Source organism: Odontesthes bonariensis, chromosome 15, assembly GCF_027942865.1.
Source record: "Odontesthes bonariensis isolate fOdoBon6 chromosome 15, fOdoBon6.hap1, whole genome shotgun sequence".
Lineage (NCBI taxonomy): Eukaryota > Metazoa > Chordata > Actinopteri > Atheriniformes > Atherinopsidae > Odontesthes > Odontesthes bonariensis.
Window position 1 is genome coordinate 779,785 of NC_134520.1, and position 24,915 is coordinate 804,699.

The 24,915-nt window shown below is 40.8% G+C and overlaps 1 protein-coding gene across 1 annotated transcript in view; it reads right to left on the reverse strand.

The window, feature by feature from the left end:
• The window catches only part of LOC142400021 (desmoglein-2.1-like), a 42,196-nt gene that overhangs the window by 11,248 nt on the left and 6,033 nt on the right, over window positions 1–24,915 (reverse strand). Inside the window, exons 2-12 of the mRNA XM_075484579.1 lie at window positions 22,872–22,997; window positions 21,726–21,881; window positions 17,533–17,671; window positions 11,375–11,544; window positions 9,458–9,592; window positions 7,884–8,069; window positions 7,089–7,747; window positions 4,858–5,000; window positions 3,898–4,119; window positions 2,963–3,205; window positions 2,481–2,614 (exon numbers count right to left, since the gene is read on the reverse strand). Of these exons, the coding sequence (XP_075340694.1) occupies window positions 2,481–2,614; window positions 2,963–3,205; window positions 3,898–4,119; window positions 4,858–5,000; window positions 7,089–7,747; window positions 7,884–8,069; window positions 9,458–9,592; window positions 11,375–11,544; window positions 17,533–17,671; window positions 21,726–21,881; window positions 22,872–22,997 (2,313 nt within the window). The remainder of the gene's footprint in view (window positions 1–2,480; window positions 2,615–2,962; window positions 3,206–3,897; window positions 4,120–4,857; window positions 5,001–7,088; window positions 7,748–7,883; window positions 8,070–9,457; window positions 9,593–11,374; window positions 11,545–17,532; window positions 17,672–21,725; window positions 21,882–22,871; window positions 22,998–24,915) is intronic.

The following is a 24,915-nucleotide window of genomic DNA, read 5'->3' on the forward strand; positions in this document are numbered from 1 at the left end:
GCAGAGCCTTCAGTTATCAAGCCCCTCTCTTTTGGAATAAGCTGCCAGTTTGAGAGAAAGATCCTTCAGTTATCAGGTCCCTCTCTGTGGAACCAGCTGCCAGTTTGGGAGGCAGAGCCTTCAGTTATCAGGCCCCTCTCTGTGGAACCAGCTGCCAGTTTGGGAGGCAGAGCCTTCAGTTATCAGGCCCCTCTCTGTGGAACCAGCTGCCAGTTTGAGAGAAAGATCCTTCAGTTATCAGAACCCTCTCTGTGGAACCAGCTGCCAGTTTGGGAGGCAGAGCCTTCAATTATCAGGCACCTCTTTTGTGGAACCAGCTGCCAGTTTGAGAGAAAGATCCTTCAGTTATAAGAACCCTCTCTGTGGAACCAGCTGCCAGTTTGGGAGGCAGAGCCTTCAGTTATCAGGCCCCTCTCTGTGGAACCAGCTGCCAGTTTGGGAGGCAGAGCCTTCAGTTATCAGGCCCCTCTTTTGTGGAATAAGCTGCCAGTTTGGGAGGCAGAGCCTTCAGTTATCAGGCCCCTCTCTGTTGAACCAGCTGCCAGTTTGGGAGGCAGAGCCTTCAGTTATCAGGTCCATCTCTGTGGAACCAGCTGCCAGTTTGGGAGGCAGAGCCTTCAGTTATCAGGGCCCTCTCTTGTGGAACCTGCTGCCAGTTTGGGAGGCAGAGCCTTCAGTTATCAGGCCCCTCTCTTGTGGAATAAGCTGCCAGTAAATGTTCGGGAAGCAGACACCCTTTCCACTTTTAAGACCAGGCTTAAAACTTTCCTTTCTGATATAGCTTATAGTTAGGGATGGCTCAGGTGATCCTGAAACATCCCATAGTTAAGCTGCTATAGGCCCAGACTGCTGGGGGGCCTCATCTGTCACACCTTTCCTCACTTTACTCTCTTTTTCCCCCCATTTAATTTCTCAAATGATATTATGTACATGTGACATTATTGTGGTCATTAACTCGTGTTTCCTTGTTCCAACAGATATCCTTTGAATGGTGTTACAGTGTTTGTTGTCCCCTCTTTTCTGTCCTCTCAAACTCCAGCTGGTCGAGGCGGATGGCCACCCTTCCTGAGTCTGGTTCTGCCAGAGGTTTCTTCCTGTTCAAAGGGAGTCGTTTCTCTCCACAGTCGCCTCAGGCACGTTCAGGACGGGAGATTGGACTGAAGACAAGTTTTCAGTGCAATCTGTTGGTTTCTTCAGCTAGGAAATAGTTTTTGAATTGGCTCTATATGAATGAATTGGATTATTTCGAAAATAATTATGATTACAATGAATAGAATTCCAATTGGCTTGAATTGGACTTCATTATTTAAGTGCCTTGAGATGACATTTGTTGTATTTGGCGCTATATAAATATAGTGAATTGAATTGAACTTTATTTCTTATAACTAAACTTGTATACTTAAATGTTCTATTTTCTTTGTATGAATTCAATACCGGGCTTACTGCCACTTAGAAATACCTTTACTGAAAAAAATGTTGATGTGTCAAATATTTATTCTTCCCGCTGTACAAAGGATATACGACACGAACAGAAGAGATGCTCTATCCCAGCTGTTCTGCAGAGGCCGGAACCGTCGCAGCCAGATCATCACAAAGAGAGGCTTGGTTCCAAAGTAGAACAGTCATCCTCACGTCCTCTTAATGCCAAGAATGAGTGAGGCGTCGAGTTACTGATTCTCCTCACCAGTATATACAGCAACAGTAATGGAATGTTATTTGGACTAAGCAACAACTGCTAAATATCATGGATGGAGTAGGCTGGGTTATCTTTAGCTCTTTTTCTTTGTTTTTCCTCAATGAATCTGAGTTTCAGGTGGTATGTTGGCTCCACCCCTGGCGAAGTGCTCCCTGTGTACCTGTTGGTCTGACACCTGCTCTGAATAAGTGCCATCAAGCTGAGACTATTTGAAGGCCGAATGAGCTGCGGTTATCCCTCCCGTATTGGTTAGGAGACTGATGATGACGATGCTCTGAGCATACAATGCACACACAGCCACAGTGAAGCCAGTTCTTAAATGTAGGTCAGGGAAGTCCACATTCAGTCCTGCAGGTTTTAGATGTTTCCCTGCTTCAGCACACCTGACTCAGATCAATGCATTATTAGCAGACTTGTGCAGAACTTTACAACCTTCTGAAGAGATCCATTTCATCTGAATAAGGTGTGTTGAAGCAGGGGAACATCTAAAACCTGCAGGACAGCGGCCCTCCAGGACATCCCTGATGTAGGTGAACTACAGAGTATTGGCTTGTGGAAATACTCAAGCTTGTGTGCCATGCATTTATGGAGCAGTTGTTTAGTTTCCCCATGTTCTTTACAATTTAGATGTTTCATACTCTCAAATCATAGCATAGTCTCTGTATTTTGAATATATTTTAGTAAACAGCGTAAAAAATTGCCATATTTTTGTCAATGTATAGGTGATTTGCACCAATTAATAAAGATATGGTATTTTTTTCTGTAAAGAAAAATGTCAACCCACCTTATCTTCACCTATGCCTTCAGTGTGATAAGATATCAGGTGGTCTTTGGTGTCAAATGGCAGGTCAAGAAACTGGTCAGGGAAAATGGTATCTTTTCCTCCACACTGGCAGAGCAACAGGAGAAGAGGGATGACTGCAAAGAGAAGACCACCTTTTTAATCGATACAAAGATTTATTCTTTAAAACAATAATGCCTTCATCTACTGTAAATCAGGAAGTTCCTTTTCCGAGGAATGCAGTTTTCTCAGTGATTACATTTTTGCTCATGTTTAGCTTCTTGTAAACACTTGATTGAGTCGAAGTAAGCAATGTTGTACAGTTATTAATATTTCTGCTTAGAAAAATGAAATAAAGAAAAAATATTATTTGTATGGGACAATTGCCCATTGTTTATCCATATTGTTTACATTCTTGCTGGCCCGTGATAAAGAGGTCCATATTAAACACAGTAGCGTTGGGTATTTCTTGATGATGAACTCACACAGCAGTAGGCAGGATGCCATTAAGAGCAGTCCAAGGGCTCCTGAAGAGAGTCCAGTTGTGGTTACTTGTTGAGATGATGCCCTCAAGCTGCAGTCCGTCACTGTTCCGTCACAGGTACATAATTCCACAAGAAAAACCTCATTGGATGGGCAGGACAGACCCTGTGCATCCACCACCTCCACCTGCAGCTCGTACATGCCGGCCCACAGTGGCTCTTGAGAATGAAGAGCAGCAGTTGTTTCTGGAGTAGCAAAAGACAGAAATGTCAAACATACACTCTATCAGTATTAGCTGTTATTTCAGCAGTAATGACACCATTTCAGTAGGATTACTACTGTGAATTTCCCCACTGTGGGACTAATAAAGGTTTATCTTATCTTCATCTTACTACTGTAGAAGTTGTAATAATATCACCATTCATTCAACTGAGTTTTATTTACAGTACACCTATAAAGTTCCAAATCCTAACATCACATCACAGTAGGATCCTCCATACATTCTAGACTTGTCGGTATGGGAGCATGGATAACCCCCAGGACTCAATGCTCAGTATAAGTATAGATATGCTCAGTATCTATATAATGTAAATTCATTGTAATGAACAGTTTTCTAATGATGACCAAGGTTCTGGCATTAGATAATCAAGTTTAACCATGTTTGTTTATATTCAGTACTCTCCAGGCCAAGTCCCACTATCTGAAGTTTGGGATAGATCCACTAAAAGTAATCTATCATCTATTCAATCTGGTTAGAATATTTAGGAACTGACGAATCCTTTCACATATTCACAGGTGGTGTCGTTAGGATTTGCTCTAAATGATTGAGTAGTACCAAAAAGTTATTGTTCTCGAAATTCTGGAAAGTCAAATAATACAAACTGGATAAATATTTATTCTAAACCTATCTTTTTACCTAAAAATCCTTTTTTCTCACCATTGATGACTTCTACAACCCAGTTGCCTTGTGTCCCATCAGGTATGATTCTGAATGAGAATGGAGCTGCGTTGGGAAAGGCATCTTCATCAAAGCCAGTAATATGAACAGTTTTTTCATCCGAGCACTGATTGGTGTATGTGGTGGTTAAAGTAGGACAGTGGTCGTTGGAGTCAGTGACTTGAATGGCTATTGTTCCTGTGGCTGTCTTTGATGGCATATCTGGGGGTGACAACAGCTTCGTTAGTGAAACACCACACAGAGCGTAATAAAACCCTAAAGATCTAGTCTGCACTGCAGGAGCTTAGCCTGTGGATCAGCTGGTGAATTTACAAGCACCTTCCAGGCTAAATAAACATCACAGCAGAAAAGTGTTGTTGTTTTTGACATTGCTGCTATTACCAATGTCTAGATGATATTCAAGTCTCAACTGTTGTTTTTGTGACTAAAACCAGGCAGTGGATGAGAATTATTTGGCCAAAGGGTTTCAGCTCATTCTTCCCACAAAGGGAGTCGTTTCTCTCCACAGTCGCCTCAGGCACGCTCAGGCCGGGAGATTGGACCGAAAAACAAAAAGTTTTCAGTGCAATCTGTTGGTTTTCTTAGCTAGGAAATTGTTTTTGAATTGGCTCTATATGAACGAATTGGATTATTTTATGAATTATGATTATTATTAATTAATTGAATTCCAATTGGCTTGAATTGGACTTACTATCTAAGTGCCTTGAGATGACATTTGTTGTATTTGGCGCTATATAAATAAAAATGAATTGAATTGAATTGAAAACACTGTGATTGACGTTTGACAGGTTCTGTCATGATCAATGTGCTTCATTTCGTGAATTAACTGTCCAACGTACATTTACGAATTCCACATGCAACTCAGAAACTTACAAGTGATAAATCATCAGTAGGAAAGACAGGGGCTCTTCATGAAGTCTTGTTGCCAATGGTATTTACCTTTGGTTATAGCCAGAATTTTGGCAACGTAGGTACCGTTGACTAAGAATGGTGATTCTCTGTCTGGTAGCTTGTTGAGCTTGATCTCAGCTGTCTCTTCATCAATAGTAAACCAGTTGTCTGGATCATAGGCTTTGGCATAACTGAGGCAAAAGGAACAATTAAAAAAAACCATTACAACATGGGTAGGATGTTTTATCACAGCTTCATTTTTAGTGTTTGATTTGGTTAAAGAGTAGTTTGACATTGTGGTAATGAAGTTTTTTTTAAAAAGGGCTACATGCAGTTGTTTTTGTATATACTGTAGTTAAAGCCAGGAGACAATGAACTACCCTGGCCTAAAATATTATGTTGTACACTTACAGTATAGCTGTTTCAGTTTTTATTCCAAGCTATTTTGGTCCCATCTTGACTTTGACATTATTGTTTAATGAGGCTCCACCTCAATACATTTACAAATTATAAGTGTATGACTGAATAAATACATGTGTTCTTAACTCTCTTAAGCCCCTCCAACAAAGCAAACACATTTTCTTTCAGTACTTAAGGATACTACTTTGTTGTTGTCAAGTGTCATTCTATAGTCAAAAAGTCATGAGAAAAAGTAAACCCATCCGATGGTAAATGGACTGTACTTGGATAGCGCTTTTCTAGTCTGGCGCTTCAACACTACATGCACATTCACCCATTCACTCACACACATACAGCACGCCAGAGTCTATGCAGAACTACGTGCTTCTCATTCATACACATTCATACACAGATGGATGCATCGGAAGGCAACGCGTCTTGCCCAAGGACGCTTCGACATGTGGCCCGGGGAAACTGGAGTCGAACCACCGACCTTCCAATTGTTTTAACACATACGAACAATAACAGTGAACTTCCCTTTGTCATGATCATGCTTGGCTGTGGTGTTTGTCTGGTTTCTGGCTCTGGCTCTGGGTCGGGGTTGAGCAGGTTTTCATAAGGATCTGCAGGAGCAACCAGTCTTTGCCAGAGTGTTCTTTCTGCCACAGTGGTAATCCCACCGACTTCTGCGCTTATTTCCTAGTGAAACTCTCTATGTGCAGTGTCTGTTCCTCCATTGCTCGTTGCACTCTGGATTTCCAAGATCAAGGATTTAGCTCTCCACTGTGGATCCTGAGACGCTGCCGGCTCACCACCTGCCTGCTCGCCCCACAGTTGATTCAGTATCTTCTGCACCACAGCCAGCACCCTCCCCTGCTGTCTGGAAACCCTCACAGATCAGTAAGGCTGGTCATTTTTTTACATTAAAAGAAACTAAGCTGAGGGAGAAGGGATCATGCTTTTCACTATTTCTTGATGCACACACATTAATCTTGCAAGGACGGATTAAGTTTATATCGAAGCAAAAATGGCCAGCAGATGATCATACAGAAACTTTGTATGCTTCCTGTATGCAGCAATCAAGTTGCATTAAAAGCTCCTCCTCTGATCATTTTACCTAATACATACATTCCGTGCCTTCCTGAGTATCCTGACTTCAAATTATTTTCTACATGTTCTGTGTACCCATTTTTTTTCCTTTTTTGCATTTTAACATTAGGTGCTTAATTTAAAAAAAACATGATTAAGATAAACAGTAGGTTGTTAGGAGAGATGAGTCCTTAACATTGTTACTGGTTTTGGATCAACTCTTTCTAGTATCTGCAGGACGCATTACAAATGCCAGGACAATCATTTTCAGAAAGAGGCTTAATGTCTAAACCATTCACAGTAGTGACATGTTGGCAACACCATGGCATTGAGTGAATAACGTTTTAAGTTCATCAAAGAAACATATTGTATGCATGCTTTTTAGGAAGATTGACTTACTTTTTCCATACTATTCATTGTGTTTATTTACTTAAACTCTTAAAATGCTTAAAAAACTCAATTTTATGTGTTTAAATACATCATTTTTACTAATCTATCAACTGTTTTAATGTGGTGTACTTTCTTTTTCTCGCAACAATTTCTGATACGAGACAACATCAACATCATTCAGCAATTAAACCACCTGTGGAGCACAATTTCCCCACCAACTAATGATGTTTCCATTAGCCTCAGGTGTACTTTAAGTTTAAAAGTTCATAATGTATTGCATGCATTAAATGCAAAAGCTGACTTTGGTAAACATTACAAACATCAATATGTCAAACATCAGTGTCTATGTACAATCCCAAAGAGCCGCTAGCTTGGCTGCTGACTACTATAATTTGACCTACTTGACATCTTCAGCTGGTTTTCCCGTATCTGGATCGATGGCATTGAATACAGCGATGATACCATCTTCAGGTGCCTCATTTGGGTCCTCAGACACTGGAATATTCTTGGTTTTGGGTACAAATGATGGACCCTCCGGCACATTATTTACTGCTATCTTAATAGGATAGCTTTTTGCTGGTGCATCTGGCTTTGGCTTTGGCTTTGGCTTCGGCTTTGGCTTTGGCTTTGGCTTAGGCTTTGGGTTAGGCTTAAGTCCTGGTCCTGGTTTGATTCCTGGCTTAACACCTGCCTCAGGTTTAAGCCCTGTGTCCAATTCCAAATCAACCTCTCCATCCAGATCTGCATCTAAACCCACATCTACTCCTAGGTCTACCCCGACTCCAACTCCAACTCCAACTCCAGCTCCAACTCCAACTCCAGCTCCAACTCCAACTCCAGCACCAGCTCCAGCTCCAGCACCAGCTCCAGCTCCAGCACCAGCACCAGCACCAGCTCCAGCACCAGCACCAGCACCAGCACCAGCACCAGCAGACAGAGGATCACCTTCCCCAATCTGAACATCCACATCCATAATTACAGCACTGCCAGTCACAAAAGGAGCAACATTCTCAATAAGCAGGCCAAGCTCAAGATTCTGTACTTGTTCAAAATCCACGGGCTATTTGATCCAGATGGAAGAGATATGGGTTGAGAGTGAAATAAACAAAAAGAAATAAGAATGAGAAAAAAACATGAGACCAGCTGCTGTAATAATAATAATAATTCAAAGTCATACTGAGAAAGTAAAAGAATACCTTAATCAGCTTCAGGATGCCCTCATTGGTATCTTTGTCTGTCTCAATGGAAAAGAGACCATCTTCATTTCCTTTGGCAATTGTAAAGACAGTGAGCCAGTTGTCACTGTGCTCGAGGTCTTTGTCCAGAGCTTTGATTTTCATCACAACTACATCAGCAACATTTTCATCCACCGAGCCGGAGTACTGAAAAAAAAAACAGAATTCTGAACACATAGCCTAAATGGCTAAATGAAGTGTTGAAACAGTGCAGTCTTACTATAAACTCTGTTCTCTGCACATGAAACAAAAAAGACTGGGAACAGCCAACAATATCTGTCTCTGAAATCAGCCCAAAATGAACAGATCCTATCCTTCTCCATACCTGCTACCACTTTTCATACAAACATGTGTCATGTGAAATAAAACTGAGAAAGTATTGATTGTTGGTAGGCTAGAGATTTTTATGTTACATGTACTGTTCTCTAACTTGTTCACATTTTCCTAATTCTACACCATCATTTGAAACATATTCAAAATAAAAAAGAAACAATTTTTACTAAAAATATGCTATAAATAACCACAACCACTTACAAAGTGTAAAAAAAAAAAAAGTCTTGTCAATGTGACATTGTGAAAATACCAAACTAACAATAACTCATTAACTGCAGTGCCCTGCTGCATAATTGTGTTACAAGGTGGTTAAAGTAACTGATTTATTCAATTACTATAAGACAACCAATGAGCAAATTAGCTCGGGTTGGTGAGAGGGTTGGTGAGAGGGTTGGTATGCCATCAAACTGAGCATGCCTTCTATATGCTGAAGAAGAAACTTAAAGGGACAAGCCCCCAGAACAAGCAGGAGTTGAAGGTGGCTGCAGTAGTGGCTTTACAGAGCATCACTGGAGAAGATACTCACCACCTGGTGATGTCTTCACCGACTTCAAGCAGTCATTACGCGTAAGGTAAATGCAATACAGTACTAAACTAATCATGGCTGCTACCATTACTTTGTCCCAAACATTATGGTGCCCTGAAATGAGGGGGAGCATGTATAAAAAAAAATGTTGTCATTTCTTTACGGTGGAACCAAAATACATAAAAACAATCAATTTAAATTAAAGCCAGGAACGTGCACTTTAATCACATCTGAATTGTTTGGAGGGTACTCCATAACGTCACCAACTGAAGAAAACTGAAGCTGTTTTTTGTCCTCATGTCCATACACTGTAATTTGATGGTGTCTACACAGCCTCTGCCCAGAAACATTTCACACCCAGCAAGATATGTGTCTCAGCAGGGAAACAGACTTACATTTGAGAAGGATTATTTTCTATATTAGCCTCTATATTTGTTTGTTTGTATTTAGTATTTTAGCTCTTCCTTTTAGGGATTTTATGCCTGGTATGTCTATGACAATGATTTTTATGGTTATACTTGAAAAGTATGTACCATGGTGTGTTCCCAAGTTCATTTTAGGATCTAATTCTTTGTTTATTTCTACATTAGGTTTAATTATCTTCAAACATCACCTTTGACAGCATCTACCGTATCAGGACAAGCTTCTAAAAATAAAAATAAGCCATATTTATTACCTCTGATTTTTCCAGTGTGGGGATGTTGTCATTTATGTCCAAGATCTTGATCTCCACAGTTCCTGTCCCTGTTAAGCCCCCTGGTCCTCCTCCCATATCAACTCCTTCTATAACCAGTGTGTAGAAGTCATGTGTCTGCCAGAGAAAAGGAAAAACAAAAATTACATTACGTTACGGTCATTTTGCAGACACTTTTATCCAAAGTGACTAACTAACTGAAAAACTATTTACACATAGCCTCCAGTTAGCTCCACGGAGAAAAGCTGAAAAGATCTGATGCCAGTAAAATTGAAGAGTGTTTTCAGGGTTAAGAAGTAGCAAAAAAAAAAAATTGCTGCTGTAAAACTTTTTTTTTTTAAGTACAGAAACCATAAAGAATAAAAGTTCACACCCCTATTCAAACTGTTTACAAGTGTCATAACATTGTTTTGAGTCATGGAAACGTATTATAAGTCAAGTAAACAGGTTAGTTATGCCTCAGGCCGCGAGATTGGACTGAAGACAAGTTTCGGTGCAATCTGTTGGTTTCCTTAGCTAGGAAATGTTTTTCAATTGGCTCTATATGAATAAATTGGACTATTTTGAAATTAATTATGATTACAATGAATTAAACTCCAATTGGCATGAATGGGACTTTATTATTTAAGCGCCTTGAGATGATATTTGTTGTAATTTGGCGCTTTATAAATAAACTGAATTGAATAACTTGAAAATTTGAAATTTCGAAAAGGCATATACTTGGGCGTCTGAAGTCGCCAGTAAGTAAAAGACAACCCAGGCTCTTTGTTTGAGCCCTATATGTGAGGCTAATGTTCCAGCAGAGTTAGCTAAAGACTGTGGATGTGCAGCAGCCACTTTTCATCCCGCTGTTTTAACAACTTGCTCCAGTTCAACGCTGGACTGAAGAAGCTGAGCCACAAAGAGGGCTCAGTTCCAACTCTCAGAGCCTGAACTTCAGAGCAGGGAAATGGAAGCATCTGAGAAATAATTCCTCATATTTATTGACCCATTTTTTTTTGTTTAGCAGTAGCTAACTCTTACGGCTTCGGTAATGAAGGTAATGTACACAAACTTGTAAGGATGGTTATAATCTTTACCCACAATCTGCACAACAGAGTTTACTGCAACAGATCACAACAGGCCGAGATCATCTAGCAGAATCCATCAAATGAGCAAACAAGAAAAAAAAAAGTACTGAGACAAGCCTTCCAAGTTATTGCTGTTCCGTTTTGAAAGAAAAACTTTTTGTTACACCAGCCTTTGGGTAATCGATTTCTTTCTAGTTGAACGGTTCCGTTCTGTAACTCATCAACCTGCAGCTGTGTGGATAAGGTGTGTTTCCAACACAACACCGGCCCTCTCCTCACTGAGTGCCGTGTACAACTCTCATACATAAAGTTACACTGCTAAACCATTTCTCTCAGATCAACAGAATAACCATCTATATCTATATATAGAGCTAGAGTGTTTTTGGTATGAAGGGAGGAATAGCTTAATTATATTTGCATTTAAAGTATTAAATTGCACAATGGATTCCGAAGTTTTGACGTCAGGTAATGTACATGAAGACACCACAACGTGCCATAGCCAGCATGATAGTGCGTTATAGTCATAGCGTGAGTAATTGCTGACCTCAATAGAAGGGCGTAGTGTGGGCGGAGCTGAGCACTTGGTAGTCTCTGCTTTCACCGCTGTGCTTAAACCAACAGGTGTTTTGACCAAATCCTATCTTATACATCTCAGTAAAACCTCAGAAAATTGCATCAAACTATTAAAAAAGGCTATAATATGTCACCTTTCAAAGAAAACGTCATAACTTAATGTGTCAAGTGTACAATTACTAATCTTTTATTATTACTATCTACTAAAAGGGTGATTGATATTTACAGTGTGTCCTGAGTGTGAAGTGATAATTACCTCTCTGTCCAGTGTGGGCTCCTTGACGTAAAGTTTGCCTGTCTTTTCATTGATAGTGAACATGTGACCTACACCGTGTGGCTTTTCACTGATGATCTTATAGTAGAGCTCTGAATTAATTGTTCCTGGCTCGTCATCATCTTTACCCTCAATCTGCATAACAAAGGTTCCTGCAACAGATTAGATCAGGCCAAGATCATTTTAGCAGAATTAATCAAATGAGCAAGCAAGAAAAAAAACATACCAGCTGTGTGGAGGAAGGCAAGGCATACGTTACATGAATCAAGCAGCAACGGAAATAAGTTACCAGAAACAGGAAAGGAAGGAGACATCCCTTTCTTGACCAGACACTGAGCAGACTGTTGGTCAGGCCACTATTTGAATGTCTGCTGATGGCCAGAATTGGTCAGGAAATGACACTGAGAGAAGACCCTCAGACAGACCACTTCATGGATCTCTCAATAAAATCCAAAAGAGAAAGACATTCTAATTGGTCATATTCTGGATGTTCATTGACAGACAGAACTGGTTAAAAAGAGATGTTTGATTAGTCCATTGTGTGAATGTTCAGAACTCGGATGAGCTGATAAATTCCTTGGAAAAAAGACTATTCTAATTTTTATGTGAGTTTCTTCATTCTCTGGTGGCAACTTTTTTTTTTTGTTCCATATTTTACAGTACTTTTTTACTTATACGTACATACCTAATTTACATCAATATTTCCACATAAGAAAAGAAAAAAGGGAAGCTTAGTGCTCTTTTAATACACCAAAGCTTGTGTCAATGAAAATGAGAATACCCAATTTGTGAAGATCACAACTCACTTTGGATAGGTTCTGCAAAGCTCATGTCAGCAATGTTTCAACTTAGCCTTATCTTATTCAAAATTTCATAGTCCATAGTTTTCCATTCACAATGTATATGTTTATGTTTATGTACTATATATACAATGGCAAATTTTTCATCAAGATTTTTGAATTTCAGTTGAGATGATGTTTAACTGGGAGCTGACCAGTCAGAGCAGATTTTTACGGTGGGAAATTGCCATAGCTTCTGTTCCAGAGGAAACATGTAAGAAATGAATCACTTTGACACATGTGTCCTTATTCTCACTGAATGAATAAAAGGAAATGAAAAAAAAAACAGTTGAAGAGTCCAGTAAGGGTCCAATATCACCTTGGATAATTTGTAGCAGAAATAACCCGAATCCACTGTTGTCCTTCCTGGTCATTTCCCACCAACCACTCCGAGTGCTCATTCACTCAGCAGAGGTGAACGACAAACTGGTGTTCAGTTGAACTGATGAAGTTATTTGTCCTAGGCCGATGGGCTATTTGGCTCCTCCCAGTAACATCCATCCATCCATCAATTTTCTTTAGCTGCCTAATCCACTTTCAGGGCTGGAGCCAAAGTCTCACCCAGACATCTTTGATATAAACTTGTCGACATAACTGCATTACATAATGGCTGCCGATAAAGCATTTAATTAATTTTTTTCACCAACTGACTGTGGTTTATGTGAGTTCACTATTTTTCCCCTGCCTTGTTGGAGACTCTGGGTGGTCTCCTGGAGGGGGTGCCACCTGGGGGACTCCATTGTCTCCTTTGGTGACTTTATTAAGATTAAGATCCAATTTATTGGTCATGCATACACACGAAATTTGTCCTCCGCTGTTAACCCATACAGGTTGCCACCTGTTGACACACACATGCACAGGGTCACACACTCAGAGACAGATGCCAGCCTGGAGCGGTGGGCAGCCGTGAAGCGCCCGGGGAGCATGGGGGGTACGGTGCCTTGCTCGAGGGCACCTCAGCCATGACAAGGAGGTGGACTGACACCCCTCCAGCTGTCAGTTCCACCAATCTTTTTTGAGTGGCGGTCGTCCAATAACCGGAAGGTTATTGGACGACCGACTCTAACCACTGAGCCACGGCCGGGTGTCTTAGAGGGGCAGGTATGGAAGTAACAACCTCCCTTTTCTAAACCTGAACTGTGCTTTGTTTTTGTGAATTGTCCATTAAAAGTAACCACGATTGAACATAAAGTGGTTCATAACTTGGGTCAACTAGGTTGATGATGATGATGCCATAACATCAGATCTGCAGTCGTACAGTGGCCTGCAAAAGTATTCACCCCCTTGGCATTTTTCATATTTTATTGCCTCACAACTTGGAATTAAAATGGATTGTTTGAGAGTTTGCACCAGTTGTAGGCATGTTCATTTTCAGAACATGCCTACAACTTTGAAGATTTTTTTTATTTTTTATTCTAAAGCAAACAATAAATAGGACAAAATGACAGAAAACTTCAGGGGGCATAACTGTTCACCCCCCTAAAGTTAGTCCTTTGTAGAGCAGGGGAGGGCAACTACAGCTGCAAGTTGCTTTGGATAAGTCTCTATGAGCTTGCCACATCTTGCCACTGGGACTTTTGCCCATTCCTCAAGGCGAAACTGCTCCAACAGCTTCTTGTTGGATGGCTTTCACTTGTCAACAGCAATCTTCAAGACGAACCACAGATTGTCAATTGGATTGAGGTCTGGACTTTGACTCGGCCATTCCAGCACATTTAAATGTTTCTCCTTAAACCACTCGAGTGTTGCTTTAACAGTATTGCTTCGGGTCATTGTCCTGCTGGAAGGTGAACCTCCATCCCAGTCTGAAATCACAGGCAGACTGACACAGGTTTTGCTCAGGAATATCCCTGTCTTTAGCACCATCCATCTTTCCCTCGACTCTGACCAGTTTCCCAGTCCCTGCTGCTGAAAACCATCCCCACAACATGATGCTGCTGCCACCACCATGTTTCACTGTGGGAATGGTGTTCTTGGGGTGATGGGATGTGTTGGGTTTGCGTTTTCCTTGGTGGCCGAAAAGTTCAATTTTAGGCTCATCTCACTAGAGCACCTTCCTCCATTCATTTAGGGAGTAGCCCACATGCCCTTTGGCAAACTCAAAACACGCCTTCTCATTTTTAACACTAAGTAATGGCTTTTTTTGGCCAATTTTCCATAAAGCCCAGCTCTATGGAGTGTACGGCTCATTGTGGTCCTATGGACAGATACTCTGCTGTGGAACTCTGCAACTCCTTCAGGGTTACCTTTAGTCTCTGTGCTGCCTCTCTGATTAATGCCCTCCTTGCTCAGAATGAGTTTTGCTGGGTGGCCCTCTCTTGGCAGATTTGTTGTGGTACCATGTTCTTTCCATGTGTAGATGATGGATTTGATGGATTTGGATATTTTTTTGTCCCTGATTTTTTTTGGATTAGATTAGATTAGATAGAACTTTATTGATCCCTTTGGAAGGTTCCCTCAGGGAAATTAAGATTCCAGCAGCACCATTACAGAAAATTAATTTAAAAAAAGAATAGTATAAAAATTATACACGCAAACATAGATTATAATAAAATAAAGAAATAAAATAAGGAAATCCTATTTGGAGTGCTCCTTGGTCTTCATGGTGCGATGCCTCTTGCTTAGTGGTGTTGCAGCTTCTGGGGCCTTTCAGAAAAGCTGTGTTTATACTGACAGATCATTTGACACTTAGATTCATTTCACTAATTATGTAACTTTTGAAGGTAAGTGGTTGCACCAGAACTTTTTAAGGGCTTCATAGCAAAGGGGGTGGATACATGCCAATGTTCAGTTTTTTATCTTTATTTTTTTTAATATATATGTTTCTTATTTCATTTCACCAACTTAAACTATTTTGTGCAGATCCATCACATAAAATAAGATTTAAAAACATTTAAATTACAGGTTGGAATGTAACAAAATAGGTAAAAAAAACCACGAGGGGTGAATACTTTTGCAAGGCACTGTAAGTGTCTTGGGCACTCAGGTGAAAAGAGGGGCAGAGCTATCAACTGATCACCACCTGGTAGTGACTTAAATGCAGTGGTGGGGAAGACTGGATTTTACTACCTGTTTAGGTCTGTCCAACAAACAGAACATCAGATGGAGGCTTCAGTCTTTGAGACCAGGAGTTTTTCTCAACTACAGAGTGAGGCTGGGGCAATGGAATCTGAACCGACCAACAGTCAGTGAAAACAAGCCACACCTTTTTCTGCATACAAGCCGGTATCTATGAAGGAAGACTGCTCACAGCGCAGTTTTCAGCCAACAAGTACAGATGTTTTTACAGCGATGAAATCCTGACATGAGGTGGAAACAGAAGAGGAAGCAATGTAGTTTAAGAAATTGTAAAGGGCCTCCATTGTGGCTTTCAGGAGATGTGACCAGAAGGTTGTAGATGTCTGTCATGGTGGCAACCACTCAGCTACCTTGAGAAAGTTTACTCCTGGGTGTTGGAAAAAGGCTCAGCCCATTGTAAAACCTCAGATTAAGGGGGATCAATGTGGTATTCATCATGGGCCGTGCAGCAGTGGACTCGAGCTTTACCCCTGGCGCTCCTTCATGGAGTTATCATAGTTTGACCATAGTTTGACCAAAACACATGTGTTTTGTGAAGTTGTTGAAAGCATTTACATTCAAACCCTCACCTATATGGTCATGAGATTTAGGTAGTGACCAAAAGAAAGAGATCGCAGATACATGAGACTGAAACAAGTTTAATTTGAAGAGTGACAGGGTTAAAAGCTTGCATATCAAGTGGAACCTTGGAGTGGAGCCACTACTCCTCTTCATCCAAAGGAATCAGCTGAGGAGATTTGGACATCTGATTAGAATGCTTTTTGGTTATCTCTCTTTGGAGATTTCTGGGCACATCAAATTGTAAGGAGGCCCAGGGCAGATCTAGAACTCACTTGAAGGATTGTATATTTATCTTCTGTTCTGCAAACATCTCACGATCCCCTAGGAGGATCTGGAGAATGTTATGTTTGTCCGAGTTTCAATCAACTCGGACAAACTGCTTGCCTTATTGTTTAATGTAATTATTTTCTTCAACTTAACCCGTCTAAACTTAGCGCTTTGTTAAGAAAATCATGATTACACAGAAACAGTGTTTAAAAACACTTGAGTTTTTGGAAAAACTTCAAACTGCTTAATAAAGCCTTCTCAATCTCTATAGAAATAATTTGAAACTAAATATTTAGCTTATATTGTAAATCATTGACAATGTCTTTATTTTGTCAACAATTCTGAAATAAAGTAATTGCTCATGTGTCTTGAAATAAAGCATCACGTTAGCTCTGAATCAAGTCTAATGCAACATGACCACTGCATAGTAAAAGCACACAAATATCCTTTCAGGTCTGAGAGGGACAATAACCAAGACTGAATAACAACAAAGTAATAATAATTATTATTACTTAATAATGTAATATATAATGCGTCTTTTGAGCTTTTAGTTACTCGTGAGTTTAATATTAATGAACTATACATGCTCTTACGCGTGTTTCTTTATAAACAATGCTGGTGGCATAGCCAAAGATACCAGTCTCATCACACTTTGATTTAAATGTTGCCAAACTGTCATTGACTCAAAGTTTTTTCAACTAAATGACTGAGAAAACCAAATGCATTATTATGATACACAAGTTTCTATACTTCCATCCATCCATTTTCTATACCCGCTGAATCTGTCGGTCGGGTTGCGGGGGGGCTGGAGCCTATCCCAGCGGTCAATGGGCGAGAGGGGGGGTACACCCTGGAGGGGCCACCAGTCCATCACAGGGACACATTAGAGACAAACCAGACAAACAACCACTCACACTCACTCCTAAGGACAATTTTAGAGACACCAATGAACCTAACAGGCATGTTTTTGGACAGTGGGAGGAAGCTGGAGTACCCGGAGAGAACCCACGCATACACGGGGAGAACATGCAAACTCCACACAGAAAGAACCAGCCGGGAGTTGAACCTGGAACCTTCTGCTGTGAGGCGACGGTGCTAACCACCACACCACCGTGCAGCCAGTTTCTATACTTTTTTAACAAAAAATAATCAAAGTCTTGTGATATTTGTGAATATTGTACATTTTATATTTTTTCATTTATTCTCTTGTATTATTCATTTTAATTTTAATTCTTATTTTTATTGTTAGCAGGACGAGAAAAAATTTCACTGCACATTGTATGATTGTGTATGTGACAAATAAAATATCTTGAATCTTGATTTGCAGAGGGTACTGTTTGTACAATAACTCAGACTAGAAGGTTGGTGGAAGTACAGTGTGAAGTCTGGATTTACCTTTTTTGCTTTCCTCTGTGATGCTCCCAGTGTGCAGTGTAAAGTAAGGAGGGTTGTCGTTCTGGTCCACGACATTGACACACAGTGGAATGTTTTCTTCTGCTGGGGTCCCATTTACGAATCGAGCACTGCCTGTTAGCTGCAGGGTTACATGAGTAAATAGGACACGGTTGGAGTATATAAATGGTCCTTGACCATGTAAAACAGTATTCTAGAATCAGCTTTACTGTTATCAGATGCAAAACACCTTATGGAATTTGTATACCTCTGCTTTTAGAGCCAGTTCCTTTGGTACTGGTTATCACATTCAACTTCTTCTGAATAAATCCAATAAATCAAACTCCAATAAAACTGAGCTGAACTAAGTTCATCCACTGAAAAACTATGAAGGAGATTTTGAAATCTGGAGATCTGAAGTTTAAAGGCATAACTTCAAAAATGAACCCAACCGTTTTGGACAGTTGGCTCAAAGCATGTATTGACTTGGATTATTCAATCTATCTTCTTTGGGCACTTATATTATGTGCAGGTTCATAACCTCTAAAGCCTATAATTATTGTTGTTTTTAGTATTATTTTTTGGGGCTTATTATGCCTTTAATGGCCAGGACAGTTGAAGAGAGACAGGAAACAGGGGGCAGAGAGAGGGGGAATGACACACAGCCAAGGCTGTCTGATCCAGGACTCGAACCGGGGCCAGCTGCAGCGAGGACTGTGGCCTCTGTACATGGGGCGCCTGCTCAACCCACTACGCCACCGACCACCCCAAGCCATTGGGTGAGAGACATACAACATCTAGACAGATTGTCTGTCGATCACAGTGCGAACAGAGACACACAGCCATGCATGCTCACACTTGCAGCTTGGTCAATTTAGAAAAACAAGTTAATATAATAGGCTTTTGAGTATGCAAGGTAAACAGTGTATCTGGAAAATGTCCACACAGACACAAGAACAACTTCTAAATTCCACACAGAAACACCCCACTGAGATTGAAACAATTAACCTCCTTGCTTTTAGTTGAGAATGATAACTCATATACCAGCACGCTGCCCATTGTAAAGAAGCTTGGGAGTTCATTGTTACTAATAAAAACCCTTTAACTGACTTAAATTAATATTCTTAAACTGCCCTCTTTCACTTGCACAATGTTTGGAAGTGCACCAGACCACAGAGACCTACCTTGTCTGTATTAGCTCTCACAGGCCTATTTTAAGTTCTCAGGCTAGGCCTTAGTTTGGGGGGGTTTGTGAGTGGCAGAGTTGCTGGTGGAGGCTGAAGAGGTTTACAACACCATACTACAGTATAACTATGCTTAAGAAAGTTGGTATAGCTTACATGCATGCCGCAGCCTATACCAAGGTCCATGCTTCTACATCCCAAACCACAGCACAACCCAGTCCACAGTTGATGTCAGGTGTCAGCCCTGATCCTGCCATGGACTTTGCTGTCAACACTCATTCTGTCCCAGTTTATGCATAGGACTTGGCCTTCCACGCCTCACTGGTCCTTGTTCCTACCAAAGGCACTGATGATGCCCTACTAAGCCCAGTTCCTGTTCCTGCCCGGGGGTTTGCAGGCAGCCCTCTGCCTGTTCATGCCCAGGGGTTTCCTTGTTTAAAGAGGGCATTATGTGTGTTCTTTAAGTTTTTCTAACCTCTATTAAGATCAGATTTATTGGTCATGCATACACACGAAATTTGTCCTCCGCCATCCAGGGTCACACACTCATAGGGACAGATGTCAACCTGGAGCAGTGGGGAGCCATTCAAAGCGCCCGGGGAGCATGGGGGTACAGTGCCTTGCTCAAGGGCACCTCGGCCATGACAAGGTGGACTGACTCCCCTCCAGCTGTCAGTTTCACCAATCTTTTTGAGTGGGAATTGAACCTGCCAACCTTCTGGTTATTGGACAACCGACTAACCACTGAGCCACGGCCGCCCCAGTCTATGAGCCAGTCTATGATCATTGATGCCAATATGCACCAAAACTGAGGGAAGCTGACGCAGCTGCTGTAGGGTGGAGTTGTTGGCGTCTTTAACGAGGGCACCAGGTGCACCAGGTGCAGCACCTATTCAGCTTTAAGGATCTAAGGATCTTTAAGGAGATTTAAGGATCTGCAGGAGCAACCAGTCTTTGCCAGATTGTCTCACTACTTCAGTGGTAATCCGTCCAACTTCTGTGCTTCATGTTTTGCATCTTCCTTTGTGTATTTACCTTGTTCTCCTGTATTCCCAGTACCAATTCCTTCATTGCTCACCTCGTTCTGGATTTCCAAGTTAAGGATCTTGCATTCTCCTGTGGATTCTGAGACACTTACCTGCTCACTACCCTGTCTGCTCGCCCCACCACTGACTCAGTACCACTGCACCACAGCCAGCATCCTCCCCTCCACTCTGGAACCCAACCTGGACTCAGTAAGGATAACCCCAGACCATTACCTGGATAAATCTCTCAAGTCAAGCGAGAGATTCAGTGCTGTAGAAGACTTTCCTGCCTCTCTCTGGCAAATTAAAAGTCTCGTCTATCTGCCTTCAGTGATTATAGACAAGGACTGAAACAATTTATTGAATAATTTAAACTTGATTACAAAAAAATGTTTCATTTTATCCACACAACCTCATAGCTACTGCTCAGTGGTATGTATATTTCACATGGACAGTCAATACTTTCACACCACAGACTTCAGCTAATGTACATGTGAAGGGTTATGTCTATATTTTTTTAGCGACAAGCTGAGCTGCACTCAGTTAGACCTTTTTGTCATTGTAACCGACTATTTTCACCAAAAGCGTGGCTAAATTCTGTTTAAGTGTACCCAAGAGAGCCCCAGAAGTGAAAGCGCCCCCTTTTCCTCCCTCAGCTCCCTGGCTGTGAGCTGCAGGTGAAGTAACATTCTCAGTAGGTTTACAAGGGCGCACAACAGAAAATGAAACACAGGCTTTATAAGAAATGATTTTATCTGAAAAAGTCACATTATCTAAATCTGTGACAGCTAGTTGAAGAGTAGAACATTTAGTCACAATTTCAGTTGCTATTTCTGATTTGTTGATCTCTGAAGACAGAAACCGAAGTAGAGTAAATAAGAGGTTTTATTAGGGATTCAATCATTATAGTGGGCAGAGATGGAAAGGAAAAAGCAACAGATGTTAACAACTGACACTTGTTAACACTGGGTAGAATACAAATACTGTAGTGTTCTATAATATTGTTATTATCAATACCATTATAGAAAATATGAAAAGACAATATTGACAGTTTCAACTTAACATATAAATACACTAATATGCTAAATTATTTTTCATATATCTATGCTGTTTAAGAATTTAATTTGTTGTATTTTCTGAAAAGGATCTGAGTGGTTCATTTTAAGAGACCTGCTTTTTATTCTTTTCAATAGTTATCATTCTCTTCAAAATGGCAAAAATATTTCTTGTCTGATGACTGATGCACAGAACTGATTAGCTGATGGAATGACTTATAGTATACATGATTGTCAATAAAAAGATTACTGTAGCAGTTTTGCTGAGAACCAATTGCCTGAAGCCTTAAAAATTGTGTATGTGCATTTAATTATGTTATGCAATGGTTGTTTCCAAAAACCATGGATGTTATAGAAAAAAAAAAGTTTAAATATCATGCAATCATTGGTGGATCTTTAGAATGTATATTTAATTTACAACTTGTATAAAAACAATCCCGTGATGAAACTGAGATATTTGAAACATGTATTAGTCACTGTAATGTTCCATCACCTTTGTGAGCAAGAATCCAAAAGCATTCTGGACTTGAGGAGACCAAGTGGTGTCGGTTTTTGCATTCTTGCTGGATATAGGATATAGGATTTTAACTGATCTACAGTTTTTGACGTTGTCAATAAATGAGAGGTCCAGTTTAACACCTGCTCTATGGAGCCATGCTGTCAAACGTTCAGAATTAGATTAAGCAGACAACATATTTTCAGCTTTGTTTTGAAAAATAAGCAAAACCTTCCTCCAAGCTTTTTTGATGGAATGATGTTATAGTTCAAATTAAACCTGTGGTTTTGTTTAATAATCAGCTATTTTAAATACAATCACTTTAACATTTTAAATAAGCCTTTGGTCATATGTGGACAGCCATCATCCCATATCAACAGTATAGATGCTACAGGAAATGGCAAAGAACCTATGTCCTCCTTAAAGAATGACTTACATTGTATGATGAATATTTTTCCCGGTCTAGAATGTCAGTGATGCGGACAAATCCGGTGTTATGATCCACCACAAAAAGGTTGTAGGGTGGTCTATCAGCTCCTGGTCCTGTGAGATAATACTCCAACTTATCATGTTCTTCTTTATCAGAGCGAATCTAGAAATAAAAATAAAGACAAAAAAAGAATGCCAATATGAGAAATAATCTTAGCTAATAGTGTTAATTTGTTTTTTTCCTGGGCTGCACGGTGGTGTGGATGTTAGCACCGTCGCCTCACAGCAACAGGGTTCCAGATTTGAATCCCGGCTGGGGCCTTTCTGTGTGTAGTTTGCATGTTCTCTCTGTATATGTGTGGGATCTCTCTGGCTTCCTCCCACCGTCCAAAAACATGGAACGTGAACATGATGGACTGGCGACCTGTACAGGGTGTACCCTGCCTCTCACCCAATGACAGCTGGGATGGGCTCAAAGCCCCCCGCCACCCTAAATTAGATCAAGCGGGTATAGAAGATGGATGGTTGGATGTTTTTCCCACAGTAATATTATAAATGTGATCTTTATTCTACACTCAACACATGAGACATGTTATCTGTAAGAAAGTCACGGTAAGAAAGCAAATATGCATTTCCAGACATTAAAAGCCATGTAGGACAAAAAAACGCACCTACTTTAGCATCTTTTATCAAGTATGAGTTGAAGAGAAATCTTCTACCCAGCAGATGCTAACTGACAGTACTTTTACTCTCAGGATCACCTTCACCTTGAACAAAAAATATAATATTCTTTACAAAAAACAAAGGCCTTTCCTCAAAATCTTGAAAAAATGGATGTTCATGGTTTCTTGTGTGAGAGAGTTTTGTTTGGCTCCCTCCTAACAGTTAAAGAAACAAAACAAGTTTTTGAAACTTTGTTTTGGGCTTGTTGCCTTGGGCCAAATTCTCTATATTACTGCTTTAACTGTCTCTTTTCAAGTTGAAACAGGCCTGTTCACATTTGGGTTAGTGGGAGACCAGCCAATAATCTGTTTAAAACACGCTGATCATTTTGTTTTTAGATATTTGAAGCTCATTTAGGAACTTTTCCAACTTTCTTGCCCATTATGATGGCAATGTATGTTAAGTCTTATGTCAAGTTAAGCAAAATGACCTTTGCAATGAATTCCAAATGACTGTAGTCAGTGTTCTCCTTCAGCTTGGCGGGAGGAAGGATCCACTCTCTCCTCATCCTCCTCAGTGTCTTTGTCCTCTTCTCCCGTGCCTCAGCACTGATCATCTGAAACCATGAAGGAGGTTGTTGTTAGCGATCATGGCTCAGATATTAGAGTGGTCATCCCCCCATGGAAGATCGGCGAGCCTCTACATGTTGAAGGGAAGACACTGAACCCAACATTGCCCCTTATGTTCCATCAACTCATGCATACTTCAAGTTAAGATCAGATGTTTTTCAACTGTTAGTGTGAATAAACGCAAACTCACTTTTGTTTTCATTTACTTGTCATTTTCTTTTTTAAAACGATCTTTCTTCTTTCAGATTTTTAAGACACATGAAACAGAAGACAAATAGGAAACAGAAGTAAAGCATTTGACAAAGCAACATATCTGTGAGGGGCCTATACAACAGAGAGTCGGCGCCACTATGGGTGACACTGCTCTCTCTGGGGTGGTGGAAGCACATCTGATTACCCCCCGGGGAAATACCCATGTTTTTGTGTAACTCACAACAACGTGTTCATACAGTAACGTGCAGAAGTGCGCCGGGGAAAAGGTGAGGCTGATTGAGACATTTCACACTTTAGGCACGGGGTTATTAACATTTGCCCACAGAGACCTTCAGGTGCTTGTTAGAAAGATCTTAAGCTGAAGTTTAACCAGCAAAAAACAGCAAGAAACTAACTTTTTCCTAACCGCTTCCTGAGAGTTCACATAGAGCAGAAACTGACCTGGGACAAGAACACCACTCAGGTGGTGAAGAAGGCACAGCGAAGACTCCACCTCCTGAGAATCCTCAGGAAGAACAATATCAGCCAGAGACTGCTTGTGTCTTTTTACCGCTCCACCATGGAGAGCATCCTTATGTACTGCCTCTTTGGCAAAGTCCTAGAAAAAGTTGTATACCAACAGCTTAGTGACTTTCTCCTGTCTAACAATGCTTTTGATACTTTCCAATCAGGCTTTAGGCCCCTCCACAGCACTGAGACAGCTCTGATCAAGGTGACAAATGACATCCGCCTGAACACAGATGCTAGTAAAGTCACAGTCTTAGTTCTGCTGGACCTGAGTGCTGCCTTTGACACAGTTCACCATGCGATCTTATTACAGAGGTTAGAAGACTGGGTGGGAATCTCTGGTCGTGCTTTAAACTGGTTCAAGTCCTATCTGGAGGACAGGAAATATTTTGTTGAAATTGGTAACTGTGTCTCAGACCAAATGGCTATGACCTGTGGGGTTCCCCAGGGGTCAATCCTGGGACCCGTATTGTTCAATCTGTACATGCTTCCACTAGGCCAGCTAATACGCAGCTATAATGTGTCCTACCACAATTATGCAGATGACACTCAGATCTACGTGTCACTGACGGCAGGAGAACACGGGCCTGTAGATACACTGTGTCGCTGCATCGAACAGATCAGTGTGTGGATGCAAAACAATTTCCTCCAGCAAAACTCAGACAAAACTGAAATCATTGTCTGTGGCCCACAGAAACAAAGAGAAAGTGTTATCAGTCACCTTGAGACTCTCTCTCTAAAACCTAACTATCAAGTTAGAAATCTCGGGGTAATATTGGACTCAGACCTGAACTTTAACAGCCACATTAAATCTTTAACATCAGCAGCTTTTTACCATCTAAAAAACATTGCCAGAATCAAAGGAATAGTCTCTAAACCAGACTTAGAGAGACTGATCCATGCGTTTGTCTCCAGCAGGTTAGACTACTGTAACGGCCTGCTCACTGGGCTCTAAACGGGCTGTAAGACAGCTGCAGTACATCCAGAACGCTGCTGCTCGAGTCCTGACTAGAACCAGGAAATACGACCATATTAGTCCAGTGCTCAGGTCTCTGCACTGGCTTCCTGTCGCTCAGAGAATAGACTTTAAAACAGCTCTGCTGGTGTACAAGTCTCTTCACGGTCAAGCGCCAAAGTACATCTCTGACATGTTAGAGCCATATGAACCAACTCGGGCTCTGAGAA